The 15,000-nt window shown below is 41.0% G+C and overlaps 1 protein-coding gene and 1 long non-coding RNA gene across 2 annotated transcripts in view; one reads left to right on the forward strand and one right to left on the reverse strand.

Moving 5' to 3' along the window:
- LOC121860131 overlaps positions 1–1,750 on the forward strand; it is a 5,074-nt gene extending 3,324 nt beyond the window's left edge. The window contains exon 2 of the long non-coding RNA XR_006087821.1: positions 1,603–1,750. This is a non-coding gene — a long non-coding RNA (uncharacterized LOC121860131). The remainder of the gene's footprint in view (positions 1–1,602) is intronic.
- The window catches only part of LOC121860130 (solute carrier family 2, facilitated glucose transporter member 1-like), a gene marked incomplete at its 5' end in the record, with an annotated part of 38,242 nt that continues 23,581 nt past the window's right edge, over positions 340–15,000 (reverse strand). The window contains 7 exon segments of the mRNA XM_042357163.1: positions 340–2,076; positions 2,613–2,784; positions 4,847–5,037; positions 8,458–8,582; positions 8,755–8,954; positions 10,028–10,165; positions 12,102–12,242. Coding sequence (XP_042213097.1) covers positions 1,953–2,076; positions 2,613–2,784; positions 4,847–5,037; positions 8,458–8,582; positions 8,755–8,954; positions 10,028–10,165; positions 12,102–12,242 — 1,091 coding nt within the window. The 3' untranslated portion in view covers positions 340–1,952.

Consider the following 15,000-nt stretch of genomic DNA (forward strand, 5'->3'; position numbering starts at 1 on the left):
GTTATATGTATTAGTACACGTATTTACGAACACCTACCTAATTAATTATTGGACAGAAACAAGTACCTCTGGATTCGGTAAAGGATGTCATAAGAAAATACAATGAGAAAGTGCACACGGAGACTAGAGATCTGATTTTACAATGTATATTAAGTACAGTGAGTGAGGCGGCGAGACGTACTTGTGTTTTGACATCATAATCATAAAAATGTTATTTAATATACAGTAATCTCTTAATCACAAGCTCAAGATCCAGTGTGGAAAATAAAAGAAAATCATAAACGGGGTAAATTTGTTGACTAAAAACGCGAATCACATGGTAGTCAATAAAGTACAAAACATTCTTAATGGTAAAAACCTTTATTATATCCACGTCAGGAATAAATTATCAGAACCTTCTTCAGTATTTTGAGTTTATTATTTAACAGGTTTATGAAACTTGTAACACTGTTGATTATTCCATTTGTAAAATATTACGATGGACCCGTGAAGGTGGTGGTGATGACCTATAGATATCTTCACTACACATTAACATTAAAATAGAAAGAAAAAATAACAATCTGTTGGTGGTCATCCTCATAACTCCTTGACCTTTATGGGTAAGCTACATGATCTTGTCCGGTAATCTTCGTGAGGTCTGCCAGATAACTCCTTGAAGCTTGGACACCGGCAGTTGTTTCCTCCTCTGCCATCCAGGTGAAAAGTCAGTCTTCTCTCTTGAATTATTTTACGGGCGAAGTTCCTGCCAGGGCTGTTACACTTCGAGTGCGTCGCTGTTTCTATCACATTCATTCTCGTATTTTGTCAACTCAACACTATCCCCCAGTGTCGCCAAGCACTAAATGGGACAAAGAGAAAGCACTTCAAAGCAGACGCCCCTGAGTGCTTACAGTTCAGTTCGTTGGCTGGATGACGGTGTGGCCTGGAGAGAGTGATGACCCAACTCAACTCTGTTCGCTTGATTCACAGTACAGTTAAGGGAATGTTTATGAACTTATCTCTTGCTGTACTTGAATAAGAAATTTATACAACGGTATTTGAATCTTTCTGCTAGTCAATTGAGATGAGTGTTTCCTGTGTACATGTATACAAGAGTCTGTTTACTGCATCAACATACAGTACATCGTTTAGTATATACATTCAGTATAAATTAAACATTTCCAATACGTAACTACTTATATAAAATGTGTTATATTAAGATGAGATATAAAATTACGGTATATGATGCGTTAAGAATATATTAAACACCAGCAAAAGGAAATGAGAAAATAAAATTCGATCAGAACCAGTTACTACATGGGACGGCGCTGTGTTGGGTGTGCGGGACGGTCCAACACCCATTAGTCGCCGAAGAACAGAGATAGAATCCAAGTAATTACTTTAGTATATTGAGTAAAGTAATGTGTGGGGTTACATAACGTTCATCTTGTATATAAGAATTCTAAAACTATTTCTGTGCGGCGCCACACGTCAGCTTTAGGAGATAGAGTAGTAAGTTTTTCTTGAGATACAGGAACAAATCTTTCTATTTCCGTAGCAGTAGTAGTTCCTTTTGTGCGAATTCGAGGAAATATTTACCTTAAGTTAATCGGGGAGTGTGAGTGTGTGTGTGTGTGTGTGTGTGTGTGTGTAGATGTATTACTGTATACGTAAGAGTAAAAAAATAAGATACATTGAATAAATTTTAAGTTTTGAAATATTTTCTTACAAATTGTTGAGTTATAAAGTATCAACTAAGCGAGGGCATTGTCGACAACCCTTCACCTTTATTTTGATAACACTGCGTGAGTCAGTAACACTAATTAGGGAGTCGCTCCACACCTGTAAATTACATTCCTAATCCTTAGTAAAGAAAATGGAAAAATAAATCTTTAACATTCTTCCAATATTGTATTAAAAATAATGATTAACTAGTAAGATTCTGTTGTCCATCTTTAGGAACAGTTTATAGTTTACACGGGGGGGCTCCCCGTCTCTTCTAAGCTGGAGGTAGACGTCCCTCCATCACTGTCCTGTTCCTTCTCTGTTAAGTTGTCGAAGTTTGTCTCTTCTTTACCGTGAGTTTCAGGCAGGAACCTTGAAGAGATAAAAGGCAATAAATTTAGGAGAAAGAAGATGTGAACTATCATCAATCGTTCACCTCTATGATGTCAGATGGCGCTGTTGTTGACATTCTAAACCAAGTCTGTCAATACAAAGCGAACTACCCCATGGCTCCAGGTGCTTGATCACTGTTGGGCGCTTTTGTTATAAAGAAGACAAGGCTTCATAAACCCTGCATCTCCCACCTCAGCCATAGTTCATACGTCTAGAACACAGCCGTCAACACAGTTTTTATGCAGACAAAAGACTCGGGAGGTTTTGGGTATCTTTACCATTGGTGTTGAACTCAAAAAGCAGAAAGGATATACTTTTGGTTTATAAAGCTGTACCTCCTGTGTGATTGATTCAATCATTTTACATTTATTGGACTTTTTGACATTTTACTGCACGTCTGTTGACATAATCAGATAAAAATGAATGTTCCCTATGCAGCAGCTGGAGCATCAAACACAAGTTGACTATTCTTTTAATTTGGATAATTCTTGCTAAATTCTCTTAAAATAACTTACCTATATATAAAGATGAAGAGGAAACAGGAGGAGGTTATGAAGATGGTGAAGGAGAATTCGTCCAGCGCTCCCTGCACCAGCGGGAAGGTGAGACCCACCAACAGGTTACACAGCCAGTTGCACGTAGCACCAAGAGAGATCCCAACAGAGCGAGGGCCCACCGGGAACAACTCTAATCCAGTAATAAACTTGAATTACCATCACCAATAACCATACCATCATACCTAACACCATGCCACCATACCTAACACCTTGCCACCATACCTAATACCATACCACCATACCTAACACCATACCACCATACCTAACACCATACCACCATACCTAACACCATGCCACCATACCTAACACCATGCCACTATACCTAACACCTTGCCACCATACCTAACACCATACCACCATACCTAATACCATACCTAACACCTTGCCACCATACCTAACACCATGCCACCATACCTAACACCATACCACCATACCTAACACCTTGCCACCATATCTAACACCATACCTAACACCTTGCCACCATACCTAACACCATGCCACCATACCTAACACCTTGCCACCATACCTAACACCATGCCACCATAACCTAACACCTTGCCACCATATCTAACACCATGCCACCATACCTAATACCATGCCACCATACCACACCTTGCCACCATATCTTACACCATACCTAACACCATACCACCATACCTAACACCATGCCACTATACCTAACACCTTGCCACCATACCCAACACCATGCCACCATACCTAACATCATACCACCATACCTAACACCTTGCCACCATATCTAACACCATACCTAACACCTTGCCACCATACCTAACACCATACCTAACACCATACCACCATACCTAACACCATGCCACCATACCTAACACCTTGCCACCATACCTAACACCACACCATACCTAACACCATACCACCATACCTAACACCATGCCACCATACCTAACACCATGCCACCATACCCAACACCATACCACCATACCTAACACCATACCATCATACCTAACACCATGCCACCATACCTAACACCATGCCACCATACCTAACACCTTGCCACCATACCTAACACCATACCACCATACCTAACATCATACCACCATACCTAACACCATACCACCATACCTAACACCATACCACCATACCTAACACCATACCACCATACCTAACACCATACCACCATACCTAACACCATGCCACCATACCTAACATCATACCACCATACCTAACACCATACCACCATACCTAACACTATACCTATCAAAATATTTCTCTGCCTCAGTTTTTATTTCTTATTGGAACAGGTAATGTAATAAAAGGAATAAAAGCTAATTTATATGGCATGATTCTTATCCATATACGAATATATATATTTAGTCTTGTTATATTTATTGTGAACATTTTGTGAAGAAATCGTGTACTTTGTTATAACACAAGATGTATGTTGAGAAGCCACTGATCGGCGGTAACGTCATCAGTTTCGGGGTTGTGTACCTGTCACCGCGCGGGTAGGAGAAACATTCGTGACCTACTGCCACTGCTGGAACAAGGAATGACCATTACACGCGAATTTCGTCGAATTGAACTCACTGAAAATGATGTACTTGGGGCATATCTTATTTGTTTTGCAGTGTAATTAGCTGGTACTGGATGTTCCACAGTTGGTCTACTTTCACCTATGAAATGTTTTGTACAAATGTATGCCCATTTAGTAGTTTTGGCCACAGTAATTGCTTCCTGGCTACAAGCTTGTACCCAACGTTAACATATCTCTCAGTCTTTGTTGGGCTTTGGAAATGAAAGCCATCTCACACCTTGCATATCTTCACGGTCTGCATACCTGCTGTCCCTGTTACAAAGGCCATAACAACAATGTCGAGTGGATCCTTTCTTTAAAGACTTCCCTACTGTACTTTGAAACAACACCTGTACTTAATTCCATTGTCCCCAGACATCTTTTGTTACGGTGTGGTGGTCGCGCTTTATCATTCAAACTGATGCAGTGAACCAGAATGTTTGTCCTACTTTGCAGCTGACAACATGCGTACAGGAGGGTTCTATTTATAACAACTTTCGGGGTCGCCGATCAGCGTTATTGAAGAAGAGGATAACTGAGCTGTTGTAGGTCAGGTCTGATATTAGGTTAAAGGTCCGTCAGAATATGGTGTTATAAACTGAGTCTTTATATTAACACTTAGTACTGGGGTGTTAAGACTTACCGGTAGCGATCATAAAAGGCACAGGTCCCAGTCCCATACCGTACACAAGTACATAAGACATGAGGGCAACTATGGCTACGTATGGTGCGTACGATGACGTGGGGATGAGACTGAGGGCCGCCATCAGGACAATTTGACAGACACAACACAGTGCCACGGAGGTAAGCAGCAACACTCGACGACTGCAAAATCTGTAACACAAAGATACGTTATAGAAGTTGATGAGATATTGATTAATTAACTCCTTTATCATCGAGGCATCACAGTATCTCTAACTGTTTACCCTTATATGGGTTAGTCAGGGTGACGAGCATAATGTAAACAGGTATTCGGTAAATCGCTAACATGTTATTACTGATTACGACATGTTCACTCCCCTATCCTTTCTGGACACTAGCAGCTGTGTAATTTCTGTATTTACTGCCGTGTTATGTTTACAGTGATGTATCAAACAGTACCTTCACACACAATACACCTATCATACCCCTCTCCCCCGAGACTCGTACATAAACAACATGGTAACACGGTAAACCCCTATATATTACCCATAACTTCATTCTATATTGCATAAACTGGTGATTTTTTTTAAGCTCTTTTAGATTGTATTGTGGTGGGCTTTTTGGAACAAGTATTGGATGCACACTTGTTTGGACACAGTTATCCCTTCAACTCCATTCGTTCTCTGTGTTTAAGTTTCCTGTAGTATAGGGAGGACTAAAGTATATCAGGATCTCAACACTCCCTATGCCTCACTTGTAACTCAGTAGTAAGTCTGCTCGTGGAAGGATTTTTATGGGTTAAGAGAGGCAAGAAGGGCCCAGAGAGATACTGAAGGCTATGGCTGGTGTTGAGCAAAGCTAAAAAATTGGAAAGTGAACTGTTAATATTTGATTTTGTCATTTGTATTTGATTTTAATTTACCATTAATGTTTGACCGTTTCTTGTAATTTGTGATAATGTTAACATCTTTTTAAACAAATATTTGTCATTATTATAGTTCCCTATATCACTTAATTAAATACAAACAGCATGAAACTGACCATACCATTACAGTATTGTTTTTTCAGTCACATGTTAAAGAGGATTTCTCAATTCTTCTCAACACATTTTTATTTTGTCTTTGGCATTTATTGTCACTTTACTTGACCTCTACATATGATACTCCACAAAGTGTCAATGTCTGGCGCTTTTTTTACATCTACAGTATATTCTTCGACTCGCATCCACAATGTAGCTCAATAACAGCCTCGTGTGAAGTTCTTGTATACACACTCCTTTGACTTTCTGCCACTCACTGGTGTTCATAGACCGCCTCAACTCTCCCAATATAAGGAAATAATCATGTATACTCTAACTGACCTCAGAGAACGTTTATGTTAATACTGTACATTATCCTCTTCGCCTCTGATCGGTCTGTAAGTCAGTTGGGCGTTCGGTCACGTCTGTTACCACACTGTTCACTGATGGCAGGTTCTGGTCATGTTTGGTTCTTAATTTCCTTGAATAACTTAGCGTCGTCCACAAACATTTATACGAGGGAGTGTGTATCTGGAATATAATTTATTAAACAAATTTGTGGGTCTCATTAGGATTTAATACATCAGCCAGGAGTTACTGTCCGAGCTCCAGTAAGCTATAAGTAGACGCCATTTTCTACCGTTCTCGCTGTTTGTGTCATGCATATTGTTTCTTGCATTTCCATGTCTGAAGGCCAGTCTGCTTTTGCCGGGGAGAACTGTCCCAAAGTGAAGGAGGTGAACTTGCCCATCAACACACAGATGGCAGCACCGAGGTTGGCTGCCACGGTGTTCCGTATTCAGCTGTTGTGGGTTATTGTGGTGTTGTTATGGCTCGTGTGGTGCTGTGGATGAGAAATATTCAGTAAACAACTGTGTAAAGAGCGGTGCCAATATCTAGTGTCAGTGATCAGTTACGAGTGAATCTGTCAAAGTTATCTGTGACGGCCTGAGCTGGCTACATATGTCCCTCTAGCTGGGACACTGATGGCCCTTATGGATAAAGTAATGTAAGGTGAAAATAGTTGCTGGTGAGCAGTTAGTGCGAGATCCCCCGACTTTGTTGACATTGGTGGTCAGGTGAGTCCTCAACCACCTCATTAAACTACCTAACACCGCTAACTACCTCCCTCACTCCTGACTGCTCCACCAGACGTGTGGGTGACACAATACTACGAGTGTATCCGTGTGTTTGGTGTTATTAAATTTCATGAGTATAATAGAGTTCACCAGCCAGACGGGCATAAGACCTCGCCTGTCTTGCTGAAGGGCGCCCAACAGACTTACCAGACCAGAGGTAAGTGCTCGTACCACCGCTGGCCACTAACATTATGGATACCACCAACAGCACGAGCCTGATGCCAAGAAACAGTAATATTGATGATTTTAATTGACTACCATAGCAGTCTGGGAAAGAAGCAGAGGGTGCCCTGGATACCCTGGCATAATCATCACTCACAACACTACTACATAATCTGAGTAAGTAAACTTGGTAGATTAGTAAGTTCAGTAATTTTCAGTAACATTCTACAGGAAATTTTAATTATCGTATCTCAATGTTACGTTATAAACCGGTTATTAGGATATATTGCCTTCATACATACTCTCATATAAAGAAACCGAGAAATACTAAGATCCAGGAACAAGGATTAGTTTGGGAGAGTACACGCACGCAAAAAGAAGAATCCATCCTTGTAATAGTCCAAATAATTATGATCAATCCCTAACGGAACATTTCATCTGCTAATAAACACACTCGTTTGAATACGGTGAGACCCTGAATCATCTCAAATCTCGCATACACGCCACACAACGAGAGGCATTCAACGAAAATTGGACACACCTGAAACAACGGGGTAGCGTCACACTATGCCACTATGACGCTGTAACCGGTGACGACAACCGCCACTACAAAGAATATCAATCCCTGACTCAATCTCAACAGCTTATATACATGAGACTGCGCCTAGGGTACAGGTACCTATGGGAGTACATTGGCAACCCTGAGCCTCACCGCACTGTTTGTAAACTTTGTGGCCAACCCGACTCTCACACCCTCTCTCACTACATCCTCACTTGCCCTATGACCTCCTCCTATAGGTCCCCAGCCGTTACCAACACCTCTTCCCTCCCAGACCAGATATCCCTCCTCCTAGTGACAGGCCTGGCATTTGACTTATTAGGGACCTGCCACTCTTTGCCACAAACAGATAAAATGTACCGGGAACTTCCCCCCCCACACTCATCATTCTCTCACTTTATGTAACTTGACAGAACCTATGACCCTTCAGGCTTTTACGCCCTTAATGTACGAGTCATAAAGGCAAGTATGAACTTTTCATACTTCCCTGTTGGGCGCTGTAAACGCTTCTGCGCTTCACCTTGCACAGGATGTAAGGGGGTGCTCAATAAACTAGCCCCCTCGGGGGCAAATCTGAAATCTGAATACGGTGAGAGAAAGTGGAATGAGAATGAATACTTTTTGTTCAGTTAAATATTAAAGTTAATCTCTAATATCACTTCACTTCAGATCACCTAAAGAATAAACTTAAAATCACTCGGTGTTAACGTTGTTACAGCTGTGTTATGCGTCACCTGATCAGTGGTACAGCTAGTATGGCCATGATGCAGTTGATGACGCCAGCACCTATAGCCGCCCCCTGACTCTGGTAAACGTCCAGACCCGCGCTCCGGAAGATCAGTGTTGAGTAGTAGAAAACCTGGCGCCGGGCAGACACAGCAAACGTCAGTCACGAAGGCATGGGGAAAATAGTGACGCCAGTTCATCAAGTAATTCTTAATTTATGCTTATTCGTTGTAAATTACGACTATTAAAAGATATTTAATGTATCTAAAATATGCAAGAAACATTACAGACATTAGCATACTTACAGCGTTAATGCCGGAAAATTGCTGGCCGGCGTTGAAGAGTAGAGTGATGAGGAGAGGTAGTCTGTACTGGCGGAACCTCATAACCCGCGCTAGGCTCCAGTCTCTCTCTGTCACCTCACTGGCGGCAGCGTCACCCAGCATCTTGAGTGTTGATATTTCGGCTTCCACGTGTTTACTGTTTCCTCGTAGTCTGTACAGATCTGGCGAAGGTCATCAGCGTCACCATAACAACATTAATCAACATTAATATTTTAACATATAAAGAAGCAGCGATTTTAGCGGACACCCATACAGTACTCGTACTTCTCCCGCTCAATTTTCTTCCAGGTTGCCAAATATCTAGTGTTGTTGAACGACTATTGTGTTTTATCTTGATGTTTTTTTCATTTACATTTTTTTTTTACATGGGATAGACAGAGCAGCTACTGTTTTGTCTCTCACGTAACAGGATACAACAGTCGTAATCACAGTATTCAGATGATAACACTGTCCTGAACGCTGTTGATAAGGATAAAGATCAAGGCGTTGTGACAGATAAGTTACTGAAGTCTGTGCAACAAGCAAGAGGCAGCAGTGAGGAAAGCAAACCGAGATCTGGGTAATTATAAGGTGTACCATTGATTACAAACAGGAAAATGCTCCGTCAACTGTACAAATCTCAAGTACTGTCCGTCCCAGTCTGGACTACTGTATAAAGGCCTGGAAACCTCACCTCCAGAAAGATCCTAAACACAGAGCCACTAAGACAATTCCTGAACTATGTCATCTAGATCAGCCAACTAAACTGAGGTAACCAATATCCTGAAAACGTGAACCAGGCAACACCAACACGAGGGAACACAAGCTGGCCAAGTTATCATGCTGAACGAACATAAGGTAAATATTTCTTGACACAGAGGCTGGTACACCTATGGCACAGTACTGGGCTACAAAATAACCCTTAGCAAAATTATCATGAAGAATGGAGAGATCCTACACAGGCCAGTTCTCTCGACATGGCCACCTCTAGTGTGTGGCCACAAGGGGAATAGGTAACAGTGATAGTGAATGAGCAGAGCGCTTTATACTGCACAGCTCCATCTTACATCGTCTTATTTTTCACAACACGTTCTCTGCCCTGGATGGTGCAAAACCCTCACTACACACGAATTATGTAGATCAACTTTTACAGATTAGTAGCCAGTCTTAAGTAAAGGACTCTATCTATCTATCTATCTATCTACCACCCATAGGCTCCTTGCTATACCCCCTCCCCCTGCCTACCACCACTCACCTCTGCGTCCTCTGGTTTCGTCACGAGATATGGTGTAGCAGTAGGTGGGTGACTCTGGGAGGGCTGGGTGAAGAAGGAAGGCCACACCCACAAACACTACGTAGCCCCCCAGCAGGTAAGGCCAGCCACACTCATTACCTGGGGAAATGAACATAAGAACATAAGAATGAAGGAAACTACAGTCTCGTTTACACCCAACCCCTATCGCTCATATATCCATCCACCCTGTGTTTGAAGCTATTTCCAAAAAAATGTTTACCTATCTCGCGCCTATATCTAAATTTGTTTAATTTCAAACCATTACTATGAGTTCGCTCCTAGTTGGATATAATTTAAGTATCTTTGTTATATCACCTTTGTTTAGCCCTGACTTCCGTTTACACACTTCAATCATATCGCCCCTCGTTCTACGTCTCTCGAGGGAGTGCAAATTAAGATGCTTTAACCTGTCTCTGTACTCAAGGTTCCTAATGCCCGGGATTAGTCTTGTCATTCTCCTCTGAATTCTTTCTAGGGATTCTATATCCATTCTGTAATACGGTGACCAGAACTGAACTGCGTAATCCAAGCGAGGTCACACAAGCGCAAGATATAGTTTTAGGATGACCTCGCTAATCTTGTAACTAACACTCCTTTGTGTGAACCCAAGTACTTTGTTATTCTTGTTTCGAGCAAATACACATTGTTTACTTGGCTTAAGATTCCTACTTATCATTACTCCTAAGTCTTTCTCACAGTCGGATTTCTCTGTAATATCGTTGTTCATCTGGTATCTGGTTTCTCTGTTTACATCTCCCAGACTAAGTACTTTACATTTGTCCACATTAAATTTCATCTGCCAATTTGCAGACCATCCGAAAAAATTTGTTTAGATATTCCTGTAGTTTTGCGGAGTCCTTGTCAGATTTCATTACACGACCTATTTTAGTGTCGTCAGCAAATTTACTTATGTTGCTGTCTACGCCGATATCTATGTCGTTTATGAATATAATAAATAATAATAGTCCAAGTACTGAGCCTTGGGGTACTCCAATAGTGACGTCACTCCAATCTGATTTAGTACCGTTAATGCTTTCTCGCTGTTTCCTGTCCTGTAACTACGCACTAATCCATTTTAGAATATCTCCTCCAATGCCACGAGCCTCCATTTTTCTTATTAGTCTTTCATGGGGGACTCTGTCGAAGGCTTTGCTAAAGTCGAGGTATACCACATCATAGTCGTGCCCGTCGTCCACTGATTCGAAAAGAGCTGAAAAGAATGTTAATAGATTAGTCAGACATGAACGCCCACTTGTAAAGCCATGTTGGGAATCATTGATCAACTTGTGCTTCTCCAGATGATTTTGAATAGAGTTTGAAATTATTGCTTCCAGCAATTTGCCTACAATTGATGTTAATACTCTGGCAAACATCTCATCGGGACATATGCAATATGTATCTGATAAAGTTGTTGCTGTTTTAAGTTTGTGTTTTATGGTGATTATCGTTGATCATCATTGTATAGGTATAGTGAGTGTTGAGTATTGTGTGGTGTTTACATACATACATAAAGGTTGCCCCTCGTGTAACGAAGATGGCCGGCCCATGGGCCACCGAGGCGTGAATTTGTTTAAGGTGTAGAACCTGTCGCTAACACAACAACCACACCCTGAGTTAACGAGCTGCATGACCCAGTGTTTAAGGTGTAGAACCTGTCGCTAACACAACAACCACACCCTGAGTTAACGAGCTGCATGACCCAGTGTTTAAGGTGTAGAACCTGTCGCTAACACAACAACCACACCCTGAGTTAACGAGCTGCATGACCCAGTGTTTAAGGTGTAGAAGCTGTCGCCAACACAACAACCACACCCTAAGTTAACGAGCTGCATGACCCAGTGTCAAGGAACAGTCCGAGAAGACCGGACAACTCGCCAACTACACTGGCTAACCATTACCCCGGAACACGATCCACAAATCGATTAACATCCAGGTCCCCCCAATTACTGCTGGGTAAACAGAGGCAAATGCCGTAAAGAAACTTGCCCATAGTTTCACCCTAGGAGGTAATACTACACCTGACACCAAGACTTACCCAGAACGTACTGCATCCCCATAATCTGAGACAGCAGGATTCCCATACACATCCCTAGAGGAAAGGTCACGCCCATGATGCCTCTCAGCTCTGCAGGCGCCACCTCCGACAGATACAGCGGCACCAGACAAGTCCCGACACCTGCAGGAACCAGACAATGAAACCTTGAAGCATTTTATCCTTATCACACCTGTTTATCACACCTGTTTATTACATCTGTTTATTACATCTGTTTATTACACCTGTCTGCGTTGTAGTCATGTGTGTACGGTTACTGTGTGTCGTATACTGTGGACCTGAGTATCTGACAACCTTCTCTAACTGCGTGAGGACTGAGTTAGGTCTGCGTGAGGACTGAGTTAGGTCTGCGTGAGGACTGAGTTTGAGGAGAACTTCTGAACATATAATGGTTATGTAGGTTAAGCTGGGGTGTTTAAACTCCATGTGATATAAGCTGGGGTGTTTAATCTTCATGTGATATAAGCTGGGGTGTTTAATCTTCATGTGGTATAAGCTGGGGTGCGTAATCTTCATGTGATATAAGCTGGGGTGTTTAATCTTCATGTGATATAAGATGGGGTGCGTAATCTTCATGTGATATAAGCTGGGGTGTTTAATCTTCATGTGATATAAGCTGGGGTGTTTAATCTTCATGTGATATAAGCTGGGGTGTTTAATCTTCATGTGGTATAAGCTGGGGTGTTTAATCTTCATGTGATATAAGCTGTGGTGACTGGGAGGTGGTTGTTTACTCCTAAGGACGACAATGTTATTTCCTGAGCCGGACAGTCATCACCGAGTCATGACTCTGGGTAAATTTAAGTAGAATTTAACTTTTTTTTATTTATTTTATTGATGTAAAGACTAACTTTTTCTCCCACAGTATAAAGGATATAATATTTTATAAGATATACGCTTAGAAAAATTTATAGGTACGATATCTCCCAAGTGTTAGGACAATGTTGCTGTTGTATCAGGTCTAGAGAAGTTAGGACATTGTTGTTATAATAAAAACATTCACGTTATGTTTACCCAAAAATATTTAAGGTAGTGTTAGTTTCTTTCTCGTGTATGTAATATTTTGTTAAGTACGTCTCTCATACACTGACAGGCAGCCTAGTGTAGAAAATGTCACAACTCCTTCAAGTATTTTCTGGAAAACCTGGGGAAAAAATATATCACACATTAAATAGAGAAAATCTATATGATTGTTTATGTCTAATTAGAAAGTTTATAAAAAATACATAGTTATCCCTATATAGTGTAACATACAAGTGAAGAAAGCTGATAAGAACGGTAAATAAAGATGAATTACTAAAATCAAGTGATTAAAATTTGAGTTGCAAGTCACTAGTGTTATATGAATAGGTCTTCTGATAATTGTAGCACACTGTATATACGCTATCACCTTATAAAATATTTCCATGATAAAACCTCGTTGACACTTGCAAGATATTACCAGATTATTTCACCGCCTCGTATTGCTGTGTGAGACATACTTCTACTAGAGTGGTTGTTCTCTTATTCCCCTTTAAGAATTGTTCCCAATAGGTGTTTATCACTTGACCTTTGAGTTCACGAAATTCTCTGTTAGCTTTGAGGAATGCCAGGAGGTTATCACTAGTTTTATTTTGCTTATAAGTGTTGGCAAGCTGTTCTACCTTTACTTGACATTGGTGGAGTTAAGAGTGCTACCCACGCCCTTAATAAATGAGTTATAAAGGCAAGCATAAACTCAGCATGCTTCCCTGTTGGGCGCTGTAAACGCTTCTGCGCTTCACCTTGCACAGGATGTAAGGGGGTGCCCAATAAACTAGCCCCCCTCGTTGGCAATCTAAAAAAATTCCTAAGAGTGTTCTAGGATGGAGCCTCCGAGCTGCGTGAGGTGAATCTTAATACTCTGGGAACACCTTAATGTAACCCGGATAAACGCAAGCCATAACTAAGGTTTACATATAAATAGTATGATATCCTTAACATAATCCTGAAATACAAGACAAAAAAAGTGTTGAACTCGATAAGCAAACATCTTAACACACACATACATGATAATTTACTGTGGGTTTCAATCTTATTCACATTAGCACTGAACATTACACCTTTATATTCTCCAGTAGCTGTCAACATCACCGTCAACTTGCCTGAACTATTTATTTATTATTATTATCATTATTATTATATATTTATGTTTATTTTCCTTGTTAAATGTCCCTCTCTCAGTTAATCTTTAATAGGAAATACTTTAGAATTATGGGCCTATAATTTTATCGCCAGCCTCCCTCAAAGTCACCGTCTAAGCTGACCACGAATAACACACACAAATTCCTTTACTTCTTTGTAACTTTTATCAACATTTATTTTATCTTATATACTATAGGACTAGGCATGTGTGTGTGTGTCTGTTCTGGGCAGCCGAAACGGCACAATCGTTTTTCATCAAACTTGGTGGAAAAATCGCAAAAAATTCGTAGAGTGGAACAAACCTGGTCCCATGTCGATGGTTTCTTTAGGAAAACATTAGTTAACAATTTTATTTACGATGGAAAACGATGCAAGTCTACGGACTTGGCGCACCCTAATTAACCGTGCAAGTCTACGGACTTGGCGCACCCTCCTTCGCTGTAAGCTGTCACGAGCGTTCAAACTCTCACAAGGGCACGAACGTGCCCGCAATCACTTGTCTTCTACTAAGTTAACTATTGAAGTTAGTACAGCATATTCATTATTTTCTCGGTAATAGTAAATAGCGTTAGTAAAGGTTCAATGCCCACACTGCCTTCTATCTCATTTAACAATCTCGGGGTGTTATAGGTTATGCCATCCTCACCAGGGGAGGATGATTCACCTTTTATTAGTGCTGTTGTTAGTTCGTGGTGCGTTATGGGAAACTGGTCGGTAA

Source organism: Homarus americanus, unplaced genomic scaffold (assembly GCF_018991925.1).
Source record: "Homarus americanus isolate GMGI-L3 unplaced genomic scaffold, GMGI_Hamer_2.0 scaffold5831, whole genome shotgun sequence".
Taxonomy (NCBI): domain Eukaryota; kingdom Metazoa; phylum Arthropoda; class Malacostraca; order Decapoda; family Nephropidae; genus Homarus; species Homarus americanus.